This window comes from Sesamum indicum, linkage group LG13 (genome assembly GCF_026168435.1).
Source record: "Sesamum indicum cultivar Baizhima isolate 11 linkage group LG13, ASM2616843v1, whole genome shotgun sequence".
Lineage (NCBI taxonomy): Eukaryota > Viridiplantae > Streptophyta > Magnoliopsida > Lamiales > Pedaliaceae > Sesamum > Sesamum indicum.
Window position 1 is genome coordinate 15397536 of NC_142669.1, and position 24143 is coordinate 15421678.

Genomic DNA, 24143 nt, shown 5'->3' on the forward strand with positions numbered 1-24143 from the left:
GCCACCCCCTGCATTGCCGCCGCCACCCCCACCGCCTGCACTGCCACCACCGCCACCAGAGCAGTATTGTAGCCCACCACCACCAAGATTTGTGTACACAGCCGGAACCAGCCCACCACCTCCACCGAGGTGGGTTTACATGACTGCAGATCCCAGACACTTGAATCCAACCAATGATCCATTCAGTCTACAGATATACACTAATGCAGCACAAGATCGTCTTACGAATTTTAGGGTGTTTCCGTTGGTAAGCTGCATAGCACTCATATTGATGGTATTTTGGTGACTGCAATTCCAGAATACCTATATCTAATCTTCCTGAAAATGGCACTGCGCTTAGGATGTTTGGGGATCGACATATTATTTTTCTCACTTATATAGGTGCATTGAGCTGCCACTGTCTTCAACTTAGTCACTTTACATCATATTTATTGATGGTATTCGCTCTTCTCCTTTCCATCTCTATCTTTATATAAGAACTAATGAAGCAGTCATCTCCCCTAAAAATTAGACTAATTACTGAATATACATCTTCTCCATTAAAAATTACAAAAACATTCCTCTCTAAAGTTTTGCGTTAGAAGAGAAAGGACAATTATATAATACAAGCAGCAATTGCATCCCCATGGTACTAGAAATGTAACACTAATATCCATAACCTTTGTAAGTATAAACATCATCTCATGTTCAAACAGAACAAGTCCAGAATGTACATATTATAAAACTCAAGGAAAGCAAGGGAAGCAATCCTAATTTTGATTTATTAATTTCTTTTCATGATCGTAAGCATAACCTTAGATGTATTTCATGTCAAGAAAGTATAGCTTCGTATAATGGGTAAAATCAAGACCGCTGGTTCACAGGCTAGCATCAACCAAGTTGGCATCTCCAAGGATTCCATCTAGGATTGGGTTGCAGATAGCATTCCCATACACAGTAATTTAACAGGCAAAAGAACATGGCGACCGAGGATAATTGACAATAAGAAAAAATAAGTAAAATGACAAGATGAAAAACCCTTATTCTTTCTAATATCCGCAACTCTACCTTGTCTTCATGTAAATGTATAGCTCCTTGGATGCTCTCTTATAACCATCATTTACAATAAATAATTAACTGCTAACCTCAAGTTTGTATTGGTCCTCCTTGTCTAAGCAAATTGGCAAAATATAGGGCATATGGTAAAACCAGTACTGAATTCAAATAGCAAGTCGGGACTAATTCCAATGTTTGTAGCATTTCTTTTTCCAAAGAGATAAATCGGGATTTACCCACAACCAGTTAATCACACCAGTGCTTTGATTGTTCTTCGACGCCACATTGCAGTTTCAGGATCAAATCTCAGCTCCCATGATGGCCAATAGTGCAAATCCTGTTTCAGTGTAAGCACTCGAGGCTTACCGTTCAAGTGAATTGTTCTCACACGCACAAACTCCCCATGCTCTATTTCCTATTAGATCAGTATTTTAATAATTAAAATTCCAGATGCTAGTTTACGGTTATACAGTACGAAAACAGACATATATAGAGTTGGTCACGGATTGGTTTAGGACCTGAGAAACCAACCATTCAGAACAGCTTGTTCTTCGTTGGTCTTTCAGGCTATATTTGTCAAAGGGCAGAAGATGTACCTTTGTCACAGTGACGAAAGCATCCAAATCCGGAGTTGGCTTCCCATTTACTTCTACAATCCATTGAAGAGCATACAAACCATACCGATGTACTGGACTCCCATGACACCATCTGAAACAAGTAAACAAAATATAATCTGATTTTCATGGGAGTATGACACAAGTATAGATTTCAAGTCAGCAACTTGCAATTTGGATTAGGTTCGAATAAAGGAATCTTCGGGGCCCTTGGCAGATTATGGCCCTAGTTTAGGGCACTGCAGTCAAACTGACAGAAGGAGGGCAATTTTATGCTTTAATCCCTCTTACACAGATGAGGCTCCTGCTATGACCAGTTTGGAAAGGGTTTAAACTTTCTAGAGTAACTAAGCACGTCCAGTAACTAGTATAGAAGGTATAAACTAGTGACTGATTCAACATAGTACCTCATATCAAGGTTCACAACCCAATAAAACTAATGCGCTTGTGCTTAGAAAGCATTACCTTGCCACATATACGCCATGACCTTCTTCAGGTAGAAATCCAAGAGCTCGCACAGCTGAATGAGGATCCTGGACAATACAACCACACCAATTTATTACACGTGTAGTTCCATTCCCATCCCTCACATCTGTTCCCACAAGCAGATCGATTTCACGACCCTGAAAAAAAGGACAATAATATATTGAACTCGTGATGAAGAAAGCATCTACACAACCATGAGTTAACTATATTAATGTAGAAAATTGCATTTTTAGTCACGCCACATTATATATAAACAAAACAAAAATATAACTATATAAGTTTGCAAGTAAACCTGACGAAAAATTGTCAGAGTGAGCTTCCCATCATCATCACACTGGTCTAGCGCTTGGCAAGCATCTTCAATGTCACGAAAACATGTAACTGGTTCTTGATTGATTGCCAAAACCATGTCACCTTGTTCTAGTAAATTTTCAGCTTTAGATCCAGCTAAGCAGCCTTTCACCCTTAATACTTGACGCCTAATAGGATCTCTTTTCACCAGTGCCTATAATTGAGAAGCCAAAGCTTGATACAGTTCCAATATTATTAAGACTAGATACATGCTGAAGCAGCTGAACTACCAAAGGAGAAAGAATCCTTATTAACCTTTAGACTAAGGAATAGAAAAATGTCATCATATCGTATCTAGTATAATGCTCCAAGGAAAACAAATCTTCTGGATGTTGATAGCTGTACAGTTGTTATGGTCATAATAGCTGAGTCATGTACAACAGTAGAGTATGAGTACTATGTTACCAAGATTTACTTCACGCAAGTATACCATGCAACTGTTTAGGAAAATTGATTGCTATCATCGAATTAAAACAGTAGAGTATGAATACTACTCTGATGGTCATAATAGCTGAGTGATGCAAGACAGTAGAGTATGAATACTATGTTACCAAGATTACATTTCATGCAAGTATAGTATGCAACTGTTTGTGCAAATTGATTCTGATGGTCATATTTAAAAAAGTAGAGTATGAATGCTATTATGATGGTCATAATAACCGAGTGATATAAAACAGTAGAGTCTGAATACTATGAGATCAGATTTCACTTCATGCTAGTATGCAACTGTTTGTGCGAATTGATTCCTATCGTCTACCAAAATAACACAAATCCAAGGGGAGACTCCAGGCTCATATCAAGATGAAAATTCAAGAAAGAACTAAAATCTGTCATTTGCAAATCATTTTTGGATCAGGATGCAGGAACTATATAGTCACCTCTACAAATAGCTTAATCCAGTGCCTCCACCTGCTTGACCAGCATTTAAATTATCTTAAAATAGAAAAACATTTTGCCACTTATAAGCACAGAACTCATAAGTTCCTCGTGTCTACCGCCAGGTGGCCTCACATATTAAATTTGAATATTGATTCGTAGACAGTGGCTCGTGCTGAATGTCCAAGGAAATGAGAACATTGACATCCTATTACTTTAGGAATTGACATCCTATAAGCTATCTTTATATCTATCTACTTTTTACGGCCAGAAAGTCCCATCAAATATGTGGCAAATTTAGCCTATCATAATCAAATTTATCCCTCGCCAATGTTTGAGTCACCTTAGAAGCATCCACAAAGGCACATATGCTAGCCCCAAATTCTCGCAGGCTATCTTACTTGTTTTATTGAAGTTATACATCTTGTTTACATACCTGAGCATATATCCAGTTAAACTAGCATGTATGGCAATAGCATTGGCTGTCCAGTTGTTTAAAGCATACAACACCATTTTAATTAGACGGATCTGACATACAGGTGCACTCCATTGTACACCAGCAAGAGCATAACATATATAGGTTATACAGTACAGCCAGAAGTAGAAAAGACGGAACAAACAAAAAATAGCCATGGTAGACACCACCTCTGCCTGCATCTTCTTCAAGTGTTTGCTTCTTTTGTTTTCTAATCATTTGCCTATCCATCAATGAGGTAGAAACCAGATGGTATCTTGACTGACAGTTCATTGGTTAGATGATGCAGAAACTGTAACTTCTAGAATACTAAAGATGATACAGAAGTTAATGTCATCATCAATAAAAAATTAACAATTTCCATGCCAAATCCTTTTATGAAGTACATAGGTAAATAATACAGCAAGCCCAATGATCCTGGGTGCCCAATCAGAGAATGAGAACTAAAAATAGACAAACATAAACAAAATGAAAAAGTTATTTGCATATGTCCTCCTTTCAAACAAAAAAAGTATACTGGTCAACTACGAAGAACATCATATGGATAATCGATCTTGTGACAAATAGAAGTGCATAAACAACATATTACCTGGATCCAAGAGTCACTCAGCCCAAAACTACGGGCTTTGGAGAGCAAAGTAGGATAAAGTTCAACCTCCAGTATTCTGACAAGTGGCATAGGCCTTTTGACTCCATTTATGAGAAGAGTAGGACCAATAGCACGGGATATGATTTTTTCGAGGATCTGGCTTATTGTGTAAATTGGAATACCACGAACAAATTGATGGTCTTCAGATGAACTACAACTATACTTGAGCTGAAGTTTACATACAGGACAACAATGAGAGCAAGTTTCGGCCAGCAGCTCAAATGGACTCGAGCAACAGAAAAGAAGCACAAACCTGTGTTGAAAAGCTTCCCCAAATAGCTTGAACCCTTCCAAGTTCATCCGTAAGGACACCAGAAAATGTACTACCGAAATCTGAAACATGATGCAAGAAGAATTACATTTATTTCTTCCAGCGAGCACCATAAAAGTGGAAAAGATAAACAACCCAAGCCAGAAAAAGATTAAATGGCGGTTATTTAGATCAGTAACAGTTTTGATTCAAACACACCAGTATCAAGTTCAATTACTTCCATATTGGTTGCTCTGTATCTTGGACAGTCAGCTGAGCCAATATTTAGAGCAGCTGAAGGATTGGTGACCACAGATTTCCTGGAAGTTGCCTGTAGACTCCTACTCAGACCCACAAGGCATACAGAATCTCCACGACGCAATGCAGGTTCTGAGACAGAGTACGAGATGGAGACAGATAAATAGAAGCAGCATCACAAGAGCAATAGAAAAGGCATCATAAAGAACTTAAATTAACTTATTCCTCCATGAATTTACTGAGAGGGAACAAAAGGAATACATGAACTCATATCAAAACTCTAATCTTATCACCATGAAGCCCTTTATATATGAATGGCAGACAACCAGAAAATGTGATTACCAAATTTTGGACCTAGACTATCAGCTATAATTAATGTAGCATGTACATGAGAAGCAAAATTCTGTGGAGTATGCCATTAATCATTATTCCAAATGATGGTTGCCATGAGGTCAATGTGCCCTCTGAAGCACCGACTGCCTCGAGTACAAGGTGATAGTGGAAAAGTGCAGGAGAACCAGCTTTCTGAGTGTCTCATATCCAGTGTTCAGAAAACCAGAGAAATGTTATAGAACAGTGTTGCGTTGTGATTCAAGAACATCGTGCAATGCACTTTCATCACAGCTATAGCATATATGAACAACTACAGACCTGAATACAACTCTTACTACTCAAGATTGTTGTTTATCCTAATCATACAAAATTCATGGTAGTTTAGCATGCTGGCAGAGACAAAAGGCAATTGACAAAATGGAAGTGCACTTGAACTTTCCAAATATGGCAATATTGATCCCTTGATTGTCCAAGGAATTTCATTTTTAATTGGGAAAATGGCCAGAAAATTTGCCAACAGCACCAAAGCTTCCCAGCCCTACATTTCCTAATTAATACACTGAGATAGCGAGCACTCCGTGAAAAGATATCAAGTGTCATTCCACTTATTAGATACCTTAGCTTAGTCACACCATCACAAGATCCAGACTCTACGCCATTGTTAGTTGTTGATAATTCAGATCTGTGTAGAAGATGATAACATTTTCAGTATTCTATTTAACTCTTGTTTTTGTTTTCATACTTAGAAACATATCCAAATTGAGACGAGGAACCCTGGACAAGTTCTTCAATCAGCCACAGCCTACTCTCTCGTTTTGTCCAAATCTTCCAACTCAATGCCAACCCTTTGAGCAATAGTTAGTGAATTCTCTGTCAAGCTCTCCATGTTTTGCATGAAATGAATTTCTAAACTTAAAATATATACATATATATATATATATATATATTTGTATAAGGGGAGGTACGACACTGAATATCTCAAGGCATATATCAGCAAAATGGTGCAAGTGTCAAGAGGAAGAGAAATGAGATGCAGAATAATTCATACAATCAATCAAACATACCAGGAAGAAGTTCAGCAGCTCGAACTACAGAAGCACCAGCACCAAGTGCAGAAGGGTCATATGCAACAAGTGCAAAATTGTGCACGGGATGGAGAAAAACCACCTGGAAAAACATGCTAGAATGCTTAACATCACTCGGCAATACTCTCCACAGCTTACGTAGACAAAGATTACCTCGCCGGGAATTTCAATTGGATAAGCAGCAAAAGACAGCATCACATCAGAGACAGACACTGCAACAGTGTTTTTATCAACAGCAACCAACCCCATTGTTTGTGAGTGATATATGATAACACCAGTTCCAAAGAAATGCTGTGAGTGCACGCCATCCAGCATACAAGATGATGGCACATGAACCTGCAAAGTCAGAAAACAGGAAGCCCACTTAAGCAACTCAAATGGTCGAGAACCAGGCATTACTGACAAAAAATAATGCTCTGCTTTAGTTATGACAACATTAAAGAAGTATACATTAAAGGCTCCGCGTCTTCCCAAGTTTGCAGGCTAGACATCCTCACATCCATTTACCTGACCAGTGGCACAAAACATACTGCCTGTACTAAGACAACATTAAAGAAATACACATGAAGGCTCTGTGTCTTGCCAAGTTTGTAGGCTAGACGTCCATTTACCAGACAAGAGGCACAAAAATGCCTACTGCCTGTGCTAATCCAAGACAGTTCAGCAAAGCACAGGAGTCCAATTACATCATGGACTGGAACCAAGAACAATTAAATGCTTACCTCACTTTCAAATTACTTAAGATGCGAAAAAAGGTCGATTAAGGCGACAACCCAACCTAAATCCCCACAACACCCAACACGCCACCCTCAACAGAAAATTGTATATCTAGGGAGCGAGATCTATATATAAAACAAAGTGAAAAGGGAAAAGGATTGCCAAATCACTGAACTAACCAGCTTCCGGTTCCTTCCTATGGGGCCTCCCCCGGCATCAGCATCTCCCAACCACTTGTACATTGCCGTACTACATCTTACAGTTCTTATTAGTCATCCTCCCTGTCCCCCTTCCATCAGCCTAATTATCCCATTCCACATAGCCCATCCAGTAAATTTCATTCCGGTAATACAATGAGAAACTGAAAGCAAAAGGGAACTAATAGTAAATGCACGGAGAAGTTACAATGTGATTGTGTTACCTCTAACATTACGAGGGTAGGCTCAATTACACGCTCAGCAACTGAAGCATTACTTGCTACTGCTGCTCCTCCTTGGTAATCTCTCAAAACCGTCTCACTTTCTGTTCCAGGGTCTTCCAATCTTTCTTCCCTAGGTTCATGCAGGGCACAGTCAGGTGATAGAACACCATCAGCAGACAAATCTCCCTCGACCCGCCTTTTTTTCGTTCCAGAGTCAGAATCATCTAGAGAATGTGGCCCATTGTCAATTTGTTCACAGCTAGTTTCCATACTAGTCACACCATCCATTGGCTCCTGGCCAACACATTGATGTGCTTGTTCCATTGATGTTATCTCAGCAGCACATGTTGAAATGCTATTGCTCGCTGGATCTTGTTCAATGGGATTGACCCCTGGTGATAAGAGTGGAGAGTCCAGTGGCAAAACTGGCTTTACATTCCACAAGCCAGAACTGTCATTACGAGTGTATACCTGAGGAGGGGCATACCACTCATGACGATCAACTGTTACCAGGACAGACTGCAACCAGATAACATGGTTAAAGATACCTCCAACATTAAGTGGACAACTATTCAGCTATATATCTGGACAAATATCACATGTATTATAGTCTAAAACATGTATATTTTTATTTGATAGTGGCAAAAAAATGGTAATAATAAGCCTTCAGAAAACAGTTCATAAAATCAATTTCTTTAGACAAGCCCCAGTCGCAAAGCAATAATGCATGCACAACTCAAGCATTAGAGTCATTAAATGCTGCAGGATGATAAAACCTAGTAGCAGTGGAAAAGGTAGATGATTATCTTTGAAAAATGATAAACTAAACCAGACAAATCAAAAAGTAGACTACAGGTTCCTGGATGGTATCATGAGAATACTTTATATGTGACAGCATACCAATATTTTTTGAAAGAAAATTGGTGGTCAAAACAGACACTCAACTGGGTCACTAGTACGGACAGTTGATAAAAAAAATGGTGGACCCATATTATGGCATGTAAAATAAATAAATATAAAAAGATACAAATACGTGTCTATCAAAACTAAATAAAATTTCAGACAAAATAAAAGCTAGAATCTGTGTACAGTTGATGGTCCCAAACCTCCATATGCACAGATAACATAGACCATCATTTGACAGTGGAAATGCAACATGGGCTTCATTTTATTTCCATAACGTGCACGGGAAGAGGGTGAGACTTGTGAGAAACAGGTATTATCAATGGGTTCATGGGACTATCTATCTGAGAAACACCAATGCTGACCACATAATCCAACACTGTACTTCAGAGGCATCATGAGTACCTTTCTACGATGCCGATCCGTGTAGCTTATATACTCTAATGGAACTCTTGCTCCCCTGGATAACTTAGAGAGCACAGAAATGAAGTCCTCAAGTCTTGATATGTCTTCACCTGCAAACTTCTTAATAATAGCATGGCGTGGTACTCCAGCTCTGAATAGCATGTACCTGCAATGAGCAATTACAGAGATGTACCATTATTAGGAAATACAATTGTAAAAAAAATACACAGTTTCTCAGTAGATGCTCGATCATGTGGAAGACCTTGATCTTTTGGCTTCATTATGACTTAAGAGCAACCAGAGAGTCAGATACTAAAAATGGCATCACTTCCAAGGTGACAAAACTAATATGATAGGCCAGAATCACAGAGCATGTTAAAGTGGAAATGTGCATACCCTGGTTCTGCAACATATACAAGACCACATTGGAAACGGAAGTTCCTGGCCTGCATAAAAAAAAGAAAGAATGAGTTTATGGCAGGGAACAAATAAGGAGGTGTTAGGCAACCAACCACAAGAGTATGAAATCAAACAAAATGAGCATAATAACTAAGATCAATTGGGATTGGTAGCTAGAGAATAGTTACAAAACCAACTCCAAGCAACTCAAATCATTCAGACATGTTCACGCAAGCATTATATCAAGAACCAAAGTTATGGCACTGGACAAAAGAAGGCTATTGCCCACTCCAAGTTCTCTTTGCCTTTTGATGGTTCCTCTCCTCTTCTTTTCACAGTTGGGTTACTATTCAATCTTTTATGCTCTTGTCAAGTCCCTTTGTTGCCTATCGTATCATCTTTCACAGTAAAGGAGAGGTTCATAGCTGACAACATTTCTAGTTTAAGCCCTCAAATATCAGTTCTTAAGGAATCTATGCCTCTGCCTACTTCTCCTTGATTACCTGTCATACAATGATTCATAAGTTAACTATATGCCTAAGATAGATTCCTCACATGACCAGTATGGAGCAGCAGTAACACTAAACCCCATTCTTATGCTTCCATGCAAAATAAGTCCACGAAATCCACATTAGTCGATTTTTCTTTGTGTAATTTTGCTTATTCACAATGTTCACGATAGTTAGGATTTCTAATCTTTTAGCTTATGAAAAGACGGGGAAGAAATAATTCAGATTGCAACCATAGCATAAATCCATCAATGGTTAAAAGAGCAATGTGAAGAGTACAGCCATTATCTCCAGAGAAGACATCAAACCTTAGACGTAAAGGGTTGGTGGGAGAATAAAAGGGAAATATACCAAAATTTTCAGCAACTAAGGCATGCCATTGCATTCAACTTTGCAGTTCTCTATGTTTTCATGAATAATTTGAAAAATAAATCTGGGTTAAAAATAGAGTAACTCCAAGTTACCTTAGGACCACAGCAGAAAAACAAGGAAATTAATGTCAAATATGTTATCTCAATTTACAATGTGTTTGACCAGCCAACAACTACTTCAATTGCTTTTATTGTCAAAAACTTTTCATCAATATAGTTCTCCAAAGACTTCAAAGTTTCCTATGATTTTAAATTCAATCAAAGATCTGCACAAAAGATATTTTGTTTTTCCTTCACTTTCCCCAAGAAAATTTCCCATGCTGTATAATTTTCCTTGCTTGAATAAACAGCAAGGCAACATTACAGGGTCATACAACAATGCACGTACGACTTAAGCAGTGAAATCTAATTTTGTTACAAATAGTAGAGTAAATTGGAAAACACTTTAGACTGACTTCCTCTTAATTTCTATCCAGTCAACACATTTTACAGCTGGACAGCCTATCACATGGTGACATGCAATTATAGGACATCTAAATGACAAATCAAGAAAGAGTAGCTGATGCATTACTAATTAACCTATAAAATGGAATGAAATAATAGTGTGCAACAAAAAGGCAAAACTGTGTGCAACTTATGATAACCATCATTGTAAGGCTACATCAACAATCAACTTAGGTCGTTTGACCCTCAGAAAAAATTAGTATGCAATACTCTCTTCGTTTAAAAGTTTGTTTAAATAAAGCTCAATCGACAATTAAACAACTAAATACAGAAGTTGACCAGAAGATGGGAAATTAATTAGACGGGGAAAACAGTATTCCTTCGTACTGCAATCATAAGGAGGTCTTAATAAGGAAGTCCCCCTTGGACAACCATTTTGCGATCCACGTAATTACTGCACAAATCGGCTGACTAGTTTACTGTATCTTTCAGGTGCAAAAAATTTTGATGAAGGCAAATTCTAGTCGACATACAGTGGGGAAAGCATTTATGCTGTCAACAGCAGATTGCTGGCCTAAATGAACAAAATTATAGGTGAGAAGTTTGGAATTCGTCAAAGCAAATCACATAAACCAAAGTCAGTTAGTAGCAAAAAGTCTTTGGAGGCTTGGCTCAGGATTCATGTGTCATAGCAATCATAACAGCATAAAAATCCCAAGAAATGATGACAAAGAACAGTAGTGTAGGCCAACCTGTTGATAAGAAAGAGGGTGTATAACAGCACCACTCACTTCCAGAAAGTAATCAGGAGTAACAGAGTGCAAATCCTGAACCTGAAACATTTAAGGAAAAGGGAAATCTCAGCAATACGTCAAAATATTGGTCTTAAATTTACAAGTAGTTTATTATGTGGTGCTCAGAAGAAAGTATGATACAGATTATCTCAACGCCCATAAAAGAATCCAACAAAATTACTGATTTAAGTTCAAGAATCATTCCACTATAACATGGTATAAAACAGATGTGCATATGTAAGCCTACCACTATAACATATCCAAAAATCTGATCAAGTGTCAGTACAACTAAACACAAACATACTCAAACAGACTCAAAATATACATTGAAAGGCAACCAAGAAAAGATATTGCAAATGCTGGCCAATATGGAACTTTAAGGATAAACTCTTTTAGAGATGAATAAGAACCACTACACCAAGTCACCAATAAATGCAATGCTTGCAAAATCTTCTTCAAGGGATAGCTTATGTCTAGAAAATATAGAATTGAACTAACATGTCCCAGTTGCCACAGACAAAGCAATTAGAACTCACAAAATTTTACAAGGAGAATTTCATATCTCACCGTTAATTCCACACTCAATGGTTTGCCTCCCCTTTCAATCTGAAGTTCAACTTTATCGTTGACACTGTCATCGAGCAAATTCTCCATCTTCAGAAACTGGGTAGTCACCTGTAGCAAGCATCTGAATTAACTTAACTCATTAAAATAAAATAACATCTGTATTCATAAACTTAACATACACCATAACCTGCGCCATTGAAATCTTCATACAAGTAACAGAAATCTCATGGAACAAAGCCAAGAAAAACTAAGTTGTTAAAGGCAGTAGCAATAAATAAGTAGCACACATTTCTCTTGTTACTAAAGATGGGATCAAGTTTCTGGTCCTTCCTTGCAAACATTAACCCTCCCCTTTAATCCAGGATATATGCAGGGGAAATGAAAACAAAGTTCATTACATCTTATATTGGCAGAAAATCAGTGTGGCACACAAAATACTTTTTGTAGATTTAATTGCATATCATGAAAAAGAAATAAAGTAGACGAATGATTTAATAAATATCACAGGTAAACATTCTCATTTTACATTAAAAATTATAAAAAAAAATGGAAAAGTTGACATGTATTTTTGTTTGTATTTTCATTTTTTCAGTGACAGTTTTCACTGGAAATGTGTTTTCAACTTTGTATAGGCTTTCATATGAAATGAGAATATATTTGGATTAGTTCATGAGATTGTGTTTTATATTGGACTTGTAGTGTCAAATCAATATATTCTCAATAAGAATACGTATAAATAAATATCTTTTCACTTTAATACTGTTAAAACTGAAAATGAAAACATAAACAAACAGGCTAGTTAACTAGTTTCTTCAGTGAAACCCATCATCCTATCATAACAAAACATGTTGGGCAACTCAATGATATAGCCACTTTTCTAAAAGCGAGATCCAATGCTTTCCTATTTTCTAGATTTACTCCCCTCATTTCTCCTCCCTTTCTTTTCCAGGACATACACCGGCTTTCAACACCAGCTTACCTCAGCCACAACTTCACTGTTCTCCTCTTCATCATCAACAACCTACCAACAGTAAACCGAAGACTCTAATTCTCTTGATCCAATCATCAATGGCCTATTTCTCCAAAGCGCACAAGCTCAAAATGTGCTCTCAACCACAAGCAACTATCCACCTCCATCGACCCCACTAAAGCCCAGTCAAGATGGAAACACCACAAAAACCACCAAGATTTCAATTGGATTTTCCTTTTCCATTTACTGTTACTTTTCTTCATGGGGTTTTTTGTTTTTCATTTTATGTGTGTGTGTTGGGGAGAGGTCCCTCAACATGGAGTAGGATCCCCAGGATCTAACAAATGATTCTGTAATATCGAGAGCCCACATATTACCCTCTTGCAAAACCAACATTATAAAGGGTAACATGAGTATTGCATTTGAATCCAATCTCTCATCTCTCACTGCTTTCATATCTTACTACAAGATAACAAGAAAATGACAACAGTCATAAGTTACCATCTCTAACACTCAGCAAATCTTACTTAAATAGTGCTACCTAATAATGCACTGTAGATATCACAAAAGATATTCGACAGATATACCTCCCCATTCAATCGAATAAGCACATCACCTGGCTCCAAATGCTTATGCGCTGGGCCATCTGGCACCTGAACCAACAAAAGTGCATGGTTGAATAAATAAGAAACCAAAATACAGATGATAGCATGGTCATTAAAATAATAGAACAAACAAAACAAAGGTGAAAAACCAGAAACTTATACTTACCACCGAATCAACAACAAGCATTCCAGTTTCCCCAGGTGGAGAAGCATGGCGTACTAACTGATTAACACAAACAAAATTAAGAAAAGAGCATGGGTTGGTCATGCTATAGCTGCTAGAAATCCATAATCAAAGACCTCATTCAAGGAAATGGCAATCTGAACATTAAGAATGGAGTATGACGAAACAGATACCTGTTCTGTTTCACTTCTGAGGCCAAGCCTGCGTATCTCGTCAAATCCTTTGTGGAGAAATGTAGCCTACATCGTGAATATGTGAATACAAGTCAAACGAAAAATTCATCAAGAGAACCCACATACAAAGAAGAGAAACACAAAAGATAAAGGTTATGTTCCATTTTTCAAGTTCCCACCACATTTTGTTTTCCATCCAGACACGTCTTTGTTCACGCTCACTTCAGAAATTGTTTCTTGGAAAAAAATTCAAAAACAAACCCAGTTTTCAACCATATCTTCAAAGCCTACACAGTACACCCTAATTAAAAAACACTATAAATATGGAAACAAGTAAACCAAAACATGTCTTTTAAAAATGAAATGGGAAATCAACTTGTCAACTCAACAGGTCAAACTTTGCAACTCACTCATTCAAATTCCAAACACAAGCATTTCTCAAGGAAATCATCCCAAAAGTATATCAACAAATATTTTCCCAGAATTAATATTGAACTGAATCCAAACTGATGGAAAGCTTTCTTGCTCACAAAACCTAGAGAGTACAGACGAAGCAGGAAGAGTAAAGTTCAGAAGATATCCAATTATAGTTCAGAAATCAGGTAAAAGATCAGAGGTTCTAAACAGGTCCTTTTATCATCATATGAATGTAATTCAGTGGAGAAAACAGAAAAGACAGAAACAAACTATTTAAACAAAATGACTTCTCCAATTCTCTTTCTGATCCTCTTTAGGAAACCCCAGTTCTATACACATATCACTTAAATTTGCTCTCTCAATTATATTCACCATCATGTCAATATCTTCTGAATGTAACATGAATTAAGTAAACTATATGCAAATTTCTATTAATTTCATGTTCAAACACAAAGGTTTCGGACTAAAGCTGACTTACGAGATAAGCAAGGAGGTGTGTAAATATGAAAATGAATACACTTGTGATCAGCAAACTAGAAGGCATACAAAAGAAAATAAAAGCAAAGGACCAAGATAAAACCCTATAAGAAAGAACTAACAAACCTGAAGCGTACCACGGGGAATGGTGACTGCCTCCCATGTACTAGTAACGGAGTCTCTTCCTTTCTGCAAGAAGCTTAAGGCCCTCACAACCTGATGTCCAAATTATTGTAGCTCTTGTTAGTAGGTAGCAAGAAATCCAGAGTCTACATCCAAAGACTTGAACTGTCTCCCATAATTTCTAAATGAGGAAACCTTATAACTTAGATAATCCATTAAATGAAAATATTGCATCACGTTAGACTACAATCTTAAGTTTGTCTGACAATTTCTTGTAGAAAACATCCATGTAAAGAAACCACATCCAGATACAAGAATATAAAACGAAGGGGGAAAAAAATGCACCACAGCTAGACACCCAAATCCAAGCTTGGACCTTGTATAATAGGTTATACAAGAGAGACTTGGTAAGAATATAACTCACTTAGTGATCAATCATGGAATAAGCCAACACCATAGATAACGTCGATGCACTATCAAATGTTGTATTCTGGTTTATTGCAGAATTGACATAAAAGATTTCATGTATCATCTACACTGATTGAAAGAGAATGTACAGAAACTAGGAGATTAATCAAGATTTCAAGCTACAATGTCAAAAAAGCAGCAAAAGACATAAGATCAACAATTTGTATGGCAAGTTTGGATGCAGTATAAAGAGCAAATGCAAATCAAGCAACTAACATTAGATCAGAAAGCCATTGCTAATGTCAAAAAGAGGTTTATGCCACCACAGTATGATTCAACAGGGAAAAAAACATCTACTGCAGGTTAAAGAAAACATGGATCTCACAGGAATCTTCTTACTCGTTCTAAAGGTAAAAAAAATGCCGAAGCACTAGATGTCTTGCTCCCAGCATTCAGAGCAACTGCTCTGCCTTGCCAGTCAATAACAGGAGAGCCACTTGAACCACCTTTTGTTCCAGAAGCTGCCTGTGCTCCACATAACGTGAAAAATATAAATTAAAGAAAAAAGGGTTCAAAAGATTAGCTGCGAACTGTCTACGCACAAAATGATGATAATTGAGAATTAGAGAGCAACAAACTTGTTGATCATGTCACAAGATAAACAAATTTGATAATAAAGATACATTTGAAAAAAAAGGAATTGTGTTCAACAACTGTACAATCAATGGTACAACTTCTACAACAGATTAGTAGCTTATAAAACTTGTTTCTTACTTCTTGATTGCTGCCAAATATCCTACTTCTATCTAATTTCTTCACTTGGTTTACTTGCCTGATTATACTATCAAATTGCTTGGATCTAGGTGAATAAGAATTAGTTAAGAAACCAAGTAGATCTCGGGCAGCCATTCTAAGTTGTAAGAATCAGAAAAAGCCTCAAAACTCATGAAGCATGCATCTACAAATTTCTCAACCTCAGGATTCTCCAAGTTAGATCTCAGTAATACTGCCCCCCCTCCCCCCAAAAAAAAACCCAAAATAAAAAAATAAAAAAGGAGCGGTGACCTACATAGAACAAAAATCACATTACTTCAATAGGTATTCTTTATCCTATTAGGTAAGGCTGATGAGAATTTATATAATTCTAGAGGTTGAAAAAACAAAAACAAGCAACCTCATTTGTGCTCTTTCTCTTCTGTCTCTCGCAGGCTGGTCCTAGTCCTCTGCCTGATTTTCAAATCTGTCAGTGATGGGGGATGTCGGGACCGGCTGGAGTCTAAACATCTACACAGAAATTGAAGGGACTGCACCAGGGGAAGCAGTCAAGAACTACCAGCTGCCTCTTTTCGTATATTAATTAATTTCTTGAAGATTAATCATAATAGAGTAGAAAAAGAACGGATATATCTTAAAGGTACAAAAATGGCTATAAATATAATTCCTTTTCCTGTCTTATAAGAATTTCAAGCTTAGTTGTCAACGGCGCAAAGGTGCCATGGAGCCATAGCGCACAGCGAATGGGGCGGCCCATCTTTTTGAAGCACAGCGCATATTTGCATGAGTAGTTTATATTTTTATACCATTAGTATTCTTACCAAAATCAGCACGTTCTAAGGTTTTAATTTTTTAGCCAAAAGATTCAAGAAATAAGCAAATTTGTTAACATTCATTTTTTTTCCTTATTTTATAGAAAGCCCAGCCTTTTAAGGTTGGCTTCATTCAGGCGTGCCGCGCACTTGGAAAAAGTGCTGCAGCGCACACCCAGGTGAAAGTCCAATGCCATTTTTCAAGAATGGCACTGGGCTCTTGCCTTTTACACCATGCACCATAATACACCATTTATAACTATGATTTCAAGTAGCATATGAGTTATCGACAACAGCTTCTAATTGGGTCCCGCACAAGAGAGAAAACAAAAAGCAAGTTTTACCAAGAGAATCTTATTCTCCCAACCAGGTCCAGGTCCTCACACCTAGTATTCCTCTAATTCAGTCATTAAAGCTGGCAACTTAAAGCTCTTTAGGATCTATAGGTACAATAAATAGTATTAACGTCACGAAATCAACTAAACATGAGCGAACTCATTACACATAAAACTCCAAATGTATGAACCAATGATGCATGTAATGTTTAGCTTCAACAGTCAATATTCTCACCATGTTCTAACTATATTTTCCAAAAGTGGCTGATTATTCTCAAAAGCAATCAAGAATATCAATCAAGCAAAACGCACAATGAACCATCCAAGGAATTAATTATACCAAAAGAGCAACATGAACTATTCATGATCACAATGGAGGTGGCCAGAGATTATATCCTTAGCAGTCTTAGGTAACTACAATAACTCCAGGTAACAAATCATTATCCAACATTCTGCAGACAAAACCATCTATCATCAAAAGGCTTACTTGCATGTAGAAGGTATTGAAGTCATTGTAGCCATCCCTGCACAAATGGAAATGTTCACCATTAATATTATAGGAACTGGGAGATACTTCAATGTGCACTCATCCAACAAAATGATCAACAATGACCATACAATAACAACAACCCAAATTAAGTTTAAGAGTCAGAACAGGAGAAGATAAAGCAAACTCATTCCAACAATGCTATAATAATATCTCCAAGGTTAATAACTCTTCCTACTACAAACACTTAATCAAAGAATTCCATCGCGGAATAGGGCAATCACCAGAATACGCCCTTCCTTCTGAAAATATGGTCCTGTTTGGAGCAGGTATGAAGCTTTATTGGTGAATTGAAAAAAACTTGTATGTTTTTGTGAGCCTTTACAGTGTTGCTCATAAAAGTAGTGAATCTAGTGATTGAAGCTTAATTCTGTTACATCATTACTCTAATTGAAATGAAAGATTTGGGGGGGGGGGGGGGGTGAAAAGAATTCAACTACAGAAAATGAGCCCTATTTTGGGGCATTTATAAAAGAAAATGGGAGCAATAAAGGAAAGCCCTCAAATTTGTGATTGACATCTATTGCCAACAAAAAGCCATAGGCCCCAAATCTTACAACAGTTACAGGTTGGTATGCAAGTTCTAATAAGATGCAGATCATAGATAGATTCATGATTATAATGTGTGTACTTGTTACACAAGGATGTCAATTTCTTTGATCAAAGTTGGTTGATGCAAATCAAACATCAGTGTATGAAGTCCGATGTGATCTTTGACACTATATCTTTTTATTAAAGTTGGATTAATAATCTGATGTTCCACATCATCATTTTAAAAGTTGCAGATAGAACGCACAACTTAATATTATTCTGATGGTCCAAAAGACTAATTGCTAGCTTTGATATCAACCACAGTCTGATAGAGAGATAATGGTAATGCTAGCAGACATGATATCAACCATGTTCGACTAGCCAAAAGGCCCAAAACTTATGGTAAATGCTTCCAAGTAGATGTTTCTCTGACTAGAAGCGACCTTACTAATCCAAGGCTCATCAGTTTGACATAAGTTCTTAGATTTGCAGACACCAGAAGCTCCTCGTTGAACAGACTACTTTGGAAATAGAAATTGACAGTAGAAACAATTAAAAACATGAAGAATTTCCCACATTTTGAGGATAAAGAGAATTTCAGTCATCCAAAAACTTGGTTGAAGAGAAACAATTTTGAGAACCAAATTTGTTACTGATTCTTCATCTAATACATGGTAGTACAGCAATTGTCATACCAAACAAAAGTTACAAATCATATTCGGCAGAATGCTTAAAGAACCATTGTTCCCATATAAACAATACAGAAGCGCAAACATCATAACAATGTTGAGTGCCACATAGAATTACAAGTACACCTGGTTCAGCATGGAAGGATAAGTAGGCATGAGATCTTTCACACCCAAAAATCACATTAATGAGGAAAGACTAACCACACAGACTAACCACACATCGTATGCAGGTAAGTGGTAACAGGGCTGCTTTGATAACAATGTCACACCATAACATGTAAATTTGACAGATTTATACAGGTCTATATACAAACTGCCACGAGAAGAACACTCAAGCGTCAGATTAAACTGATTAAACTGAATCTCAAAATCTCAACGATTTGTTTGAAGTGGGCTACATAGACCAAAACCACTACAATTTCCTTCCAATTCACTCCTTTGCCCAATGATCATAATGAGTGACCAATAAAAAGACAGATAACATATTATCACATAGAACACATACTTTTTATAGTGTGGAGCATCTCTATCCAAACGAGCAAGAGTTCCCGCCAAAATAGAGACCTGCAAAATTCACAAAACGGTAGGAAAAATTCCTGAGATAAACTACATTGCCTTTTTGAAACACTGTGCAAGATGATTAAACTGCAAAACCAATAAAATAGAAAGATGGAACCTAAATATAAGGGTGAATAGAAGACAAATTGTGAACAGATCAAAATCTAATCTGTGAAGATGGTCCGGTACCATTAGCTATCTTAACCTTGTTGCGGTAGACAATTAATTAAGAAGAGTCAAACCATGATATACATACCTTTTCTCCGCTATCATTCCCGACAACCCTAATTTCAAGCCCCACACATGCAGCCTCAGGAGCAAGAGGAATTTCCTCATAGCTAAGGAATTGTATAGCAGAAGGATCATAACGGAAGAAGCCGAAATCATGAACCTAGAAAAACAAAGCATCACTGTCAAATATTTGCATTTGAACCCAGTTTAATATTTCGGAAATAATCAAACAACTTCCAAAATATACTATAATGGAAAGAGGTTAACTAGTTCAAAAAGGATTATGAGACCGACACGAAACAAGTGCAAGCCCTTAAAAACCCTTGCGCACCTGAGTCAGTAAACAAAGACCATACTCACAGCTATCTTAAACGTCATTTATTATTCATTTTGAATTAGCTTAAATCCAAATTATTAGGAACACTAACAACTTGCAGACTATACTAGAATGGAAAGAGATTTACTAGTGCAAGCAGCATGTCAATGTGCAACCCATCTCAAAATAGAATGAGCCGACAGAAACCAATGAATTTGTGCACTTGGTTCAGTGAATGAAGCACACCCTCATAAATATCTTAACACAATTTCGTGTACTTGAATAAGCGAAAATCCTACTTATTAAACGCCACTTATAAGGTGCGGTGAACATAATTTTATATCATAATCAGCTGGTGACATTGGTATAAAGGTTACCGCCTTGCAGATCCATGACACAGTGTAATTATGTTCATTTGATGTCTAACTCCTATGGCTATTGGCTCAAACATAAGAAACTTTCTGTAAGTAATTCATGCAGCCTATTTCATTGGGTTTTACATCATTGCTTACAAGAAATACTAACACCCTTTTGTCATTTGGCTTCTCTCACATCAAGTTCAATAAATACAAAAAAGAAAATAAGGATGTTTAGCTAGAGTTTTTATCAGAACATGGGCAGAATAATGTAATAGAATCCTTCAAGAACTAAATGCGTAGTAACGACAACTAACAGGATCTCTATATATCGGGTACACCGGGATTTCTTCGCGGTTCACAAACATAGCTTCCGCCACCACCGGCCCTACAAGAACAAACAGCAATAGTCATTCAACCAACTTCAAGAGAATGAAATTTCCGTCACAAAGTTAAAAATAGATCAAATTCTTGAACCAGGCTTGACGACATGGCGGTTCGTGAGGATGATTCCGCGGCGCTTGTCGACGACGAAGCCAGTGGCATAAGAAGCACCCGCGGACTCCGTGTCAAAGGCACGGCAGGCGGTGGTCCGGAGGACGACGACTGCGGGAACCACCTTGTTGAGTGCCTTCCGCCAGTCATCAGCTGTGGCGAGATTCTCCTTGAACGGCGGATCGATCTCCATGCAAAGCTCCTCCTTCATGCTCGTCTCCATCCCAGCCAGCGCCGCCTCGGATCCCAACCTCTCCATTTTCAGTTTTCAACCCCACCTCAAAAACCCTACTTGTTACAATTAATCGCAACCACTCTCCTTCAGTTAAAGAAGCCAAAATTTAGGGCAGAAAATTACGCGAAAGGGAATCTGCGAGGGGCAAAAATAATATTCCGGCGTCTGTGGCGGGGAGTTCCAATGATTTGCACTCGCTTTTTAGGATCGGGAATGCTGCTTTCTCAACTTTTGTTGGTTTTTTTTCAGCTTGAAGCAGGTCAAACAATTTGGGGTGTGTTTGTTTTACAATTTTTTTTCTTTTTAGTGAATATTGCATTGGTTGAGAAGAAAAGTTGCTTTTAGACTTGAGCTCTAGCTTCTTTTATTGGTCAAACCAAAAAGAAGGCTGTTCCCATCCTTTTCTTTCTTTCTTAATTAATACTTTTTAAACAGGAAAAATACAAGCAACCTCCTTTGTGATATTATAAATGAGCAAATTATCCTTTTATAAAAAAATAAATAGAGATTTATCTCTCTATATTTTATAAAATACAATAATTTACCCCCTATGATTTTTAAAATAAAACAATTTATATTCCTGTATAAGGAGGTAAATTACTTTATTTTAAAATATATAGGGATAAATTGCTATAATTTTTTCATAAGGGGGTAATATACTCATTTTCAATATCACAGGGAGATAAATTGCTATTCACCCCTTTTTAAACTTTATTGATTTTAACAATAAGAATGTGTATTTATTTACTAAAGGTCTAAAATATAATATAAGATAATAATTTAAAAAAATTAATAAAGTGCTTCATTATTTTATATTATATTAGTGGATAAATTCAATTTATATATTTGAACTGTGCATAGTTTATCTGTTACAAAATGTACCAAACATTGTGTAATCGTAGTCTTCTGTCACATGTATATATGCAATGTTAGTGACAAATTTTCTCTGCCTTCCACAGAAAAATCAAGAACTATATGGAGGGATTTTTTTTGTACCTGCTCACTAACAGTTATAAATAAAAGTATGACAACTTTGTTTTTTTGGCAAGAAATATCTTATAATCACAATTCAAATTTACAAGACTCTTGCGTTTCTTGATTATTGTCTAAACATTTTATGACTAATTTTCGTAGAGCAACGCGTAGATGCGGCTATTTGAACAGTTTGTACTATAAATAATCTTGGAAAAAAAATTGCAAGTTGTTTAATTGGGATTTAAGATTCTATTACTTAAGTTTGTATAATTGCATAAACCAAATGGATGCAAATATATACAAGGAGTTGGATTGGATAAGGAGTTTGAGATTTTTGGACCAGAAAAATAGAAAAATAAAGATACTGAAAAGCAATTTGATAGGAAAAATACAAAGCATCAATCCAAAAGGACTAATTTGCCCCTCCTATCAATAATGAGAAAAGCCTAAACACTCTAGGGGTTCACATTTTTACTCGATCCATCTAACCCAACAACCCAAATTGATAGCCATAAATCGAAACTCATCCGAACGTCTATATTTTGGACACATGGTCTATACGGACTCTAATACATAAATATCTGAAGGGTCAATGTTATAGGTATGCATTTATTACTATTATATCGTCTTTTGCGACCCCCAAAACCTCAAACTCTAAACCAACTTAAGCTTTGGAGAATTATAGCAAAGCCCACTTCAAATAGCTTAACATTTGGTGCAGACCAACCTCATTAGTCCAATTTGAGATACTCATCTGACTTCATATTTCATATCATTGAGAGATTTGACCCATATCAAGATTCTGTTTGAATTTAACAACATCACCAACTAATATGATGATGAAGATGCAAGAAATGGAAGCCAAATATTAGAGTTTAGAACATGAGTTATCAAAGTAGGGAAAAGTTGCGAAATTTGTGAAATGGTTTTTGTTGTAACATGCTTTTTGTTTCTGTATAAATGCTGAGTGCAAAAAAAGGGGTGGAGAAGTTTGTTGTACCTAAAGGAAAGAGTAAAGGAGGGACAGGGTGTACCTAAACTAGTTTAGCTGTTTCCTTGAATGAATTTTCAGATTAACCTCTCCCACAAAGATTTATATCTCAATGCAAGATCCAAACAATGACATGCAAACATTGCTATAAAGTAACAAAACCACAACAAAAAAATATATATAGCCTAACGGCTTCTTGATTTCCAATAATAATTTGTCCAAAATCTTCAATATACATAAAGATTATCGCAGTTTCAAGTTTGATAGAATTTGGTCTAGTGAGTTTTCAATAAAGAGTGTTGTCTTTATTTTTCGACGGAATGTTTACTATGTTGCTACTAATATTGAATATTAACAGCGGGAAGAGGGGAGTTCCTATGTTTTATAATTTAAGGTTGGTGTTTGATATACTATGCGTATTTCAGGGGTGTAAATTGAATTCATCCCTATACATAAGAAAATTTGCACGCATACAGAATATTCAAATTCAGTACCCTAAGAAGTTAAGTTTAGAAACATTGACTTTATTTGGTTGATATATTGTAAGGTATTTTTTTTTCCAAATAGAAAAAAATACAAAGAGATAAGTGTGCGAGTCTTTTGAGTTTTTAATATATTTTATTTTGTATTTCATATTTATATGGGGCAAAAGACAATTTTCGTCTCACAGCTATAGGTCATTTTCATTTTAGTCCCGTAAGTTTCTAAGGTTTCAATTTGGTCCCGTAAAACTGAAAAATTCGCAATTTCAATTCAAATTTGGCCGAAAAATTTTGTGGATCGCCGGAAAAAGTCACATGCATCGCATGTGACTTTTAAAATTGGGGGAATCAATCCTGATTGGTTGGAGAAGCTGATGTGGAGCATACGTGGAAATTAAAAAAAAAAGATTGATCTCAAAAGAATGGCAAAGGCGGAGGACGGCTTTTGTCGGATCTTTGCACAGAGGTGACCAAAATTGATGGGACTGGTCTCAAAAGATTCACCAGAACGAGAGGC

General features: G+C 36.8%; 1 protein-coding gene across 2 annotated transcripts; it reads right to left on the minus strand.

Annotated features, from left to right (window-relative positions):
• Positions 1-959: 959 nt before the first annotated feature.
• DEG7 (DegP protease 7) lies at positions 960-21498 on the minus strand. Of its 2 annotated transcripts, XM_011098829.3 has the most exons (24): positions 20926-21494; positions 20766-20836; positions 19802-19936; positions 19493-19551; positions 17708-17744; positions 15699-15824; positions 14895-14984; positions 13875-13940; positions 13684-13740; positions 13500-13565; positions 11943-12050; positions 11334-11414; positions 9255-9304; positions 8859-9024; positions 7551-8069; positions 6566-6748; positions 6392-6494; positions 4956-5126; positions 4740-4819; positions 4427-4654; positions 2428-2640; positions 2115-2272; positions 1632-1743; positions 960-1450 (listed from the first exon to the last, which is right to left on the minus strand). In XM_011098829.3, exons 1-24 carry the CDS (start codon positions 21200-21202, stop codon positions 1286-1288), a joined length of 3321 nt encoding a protein of 1106 aa, XP_011097131.1. In that variant the 5' UTR covers positions 21203-21494; the 3' UTR covers positions 960-1285. The 2 variants fall into 2 exon arrangements, with proteins under 2 accessions (XP_011097131.1, XP_020554229.1); XM_020698570.2 differs by lacking the exons at positions 960-1450; positions 1632-1743; positions 2115-2272; positions 2428-2640 and adding an exon at positions 2743-2851 and having other exon boundaries at positions 20926-21498.
• Between the last annotated feature and the right edge of the window lie 2645 nt (positions 21499-24143).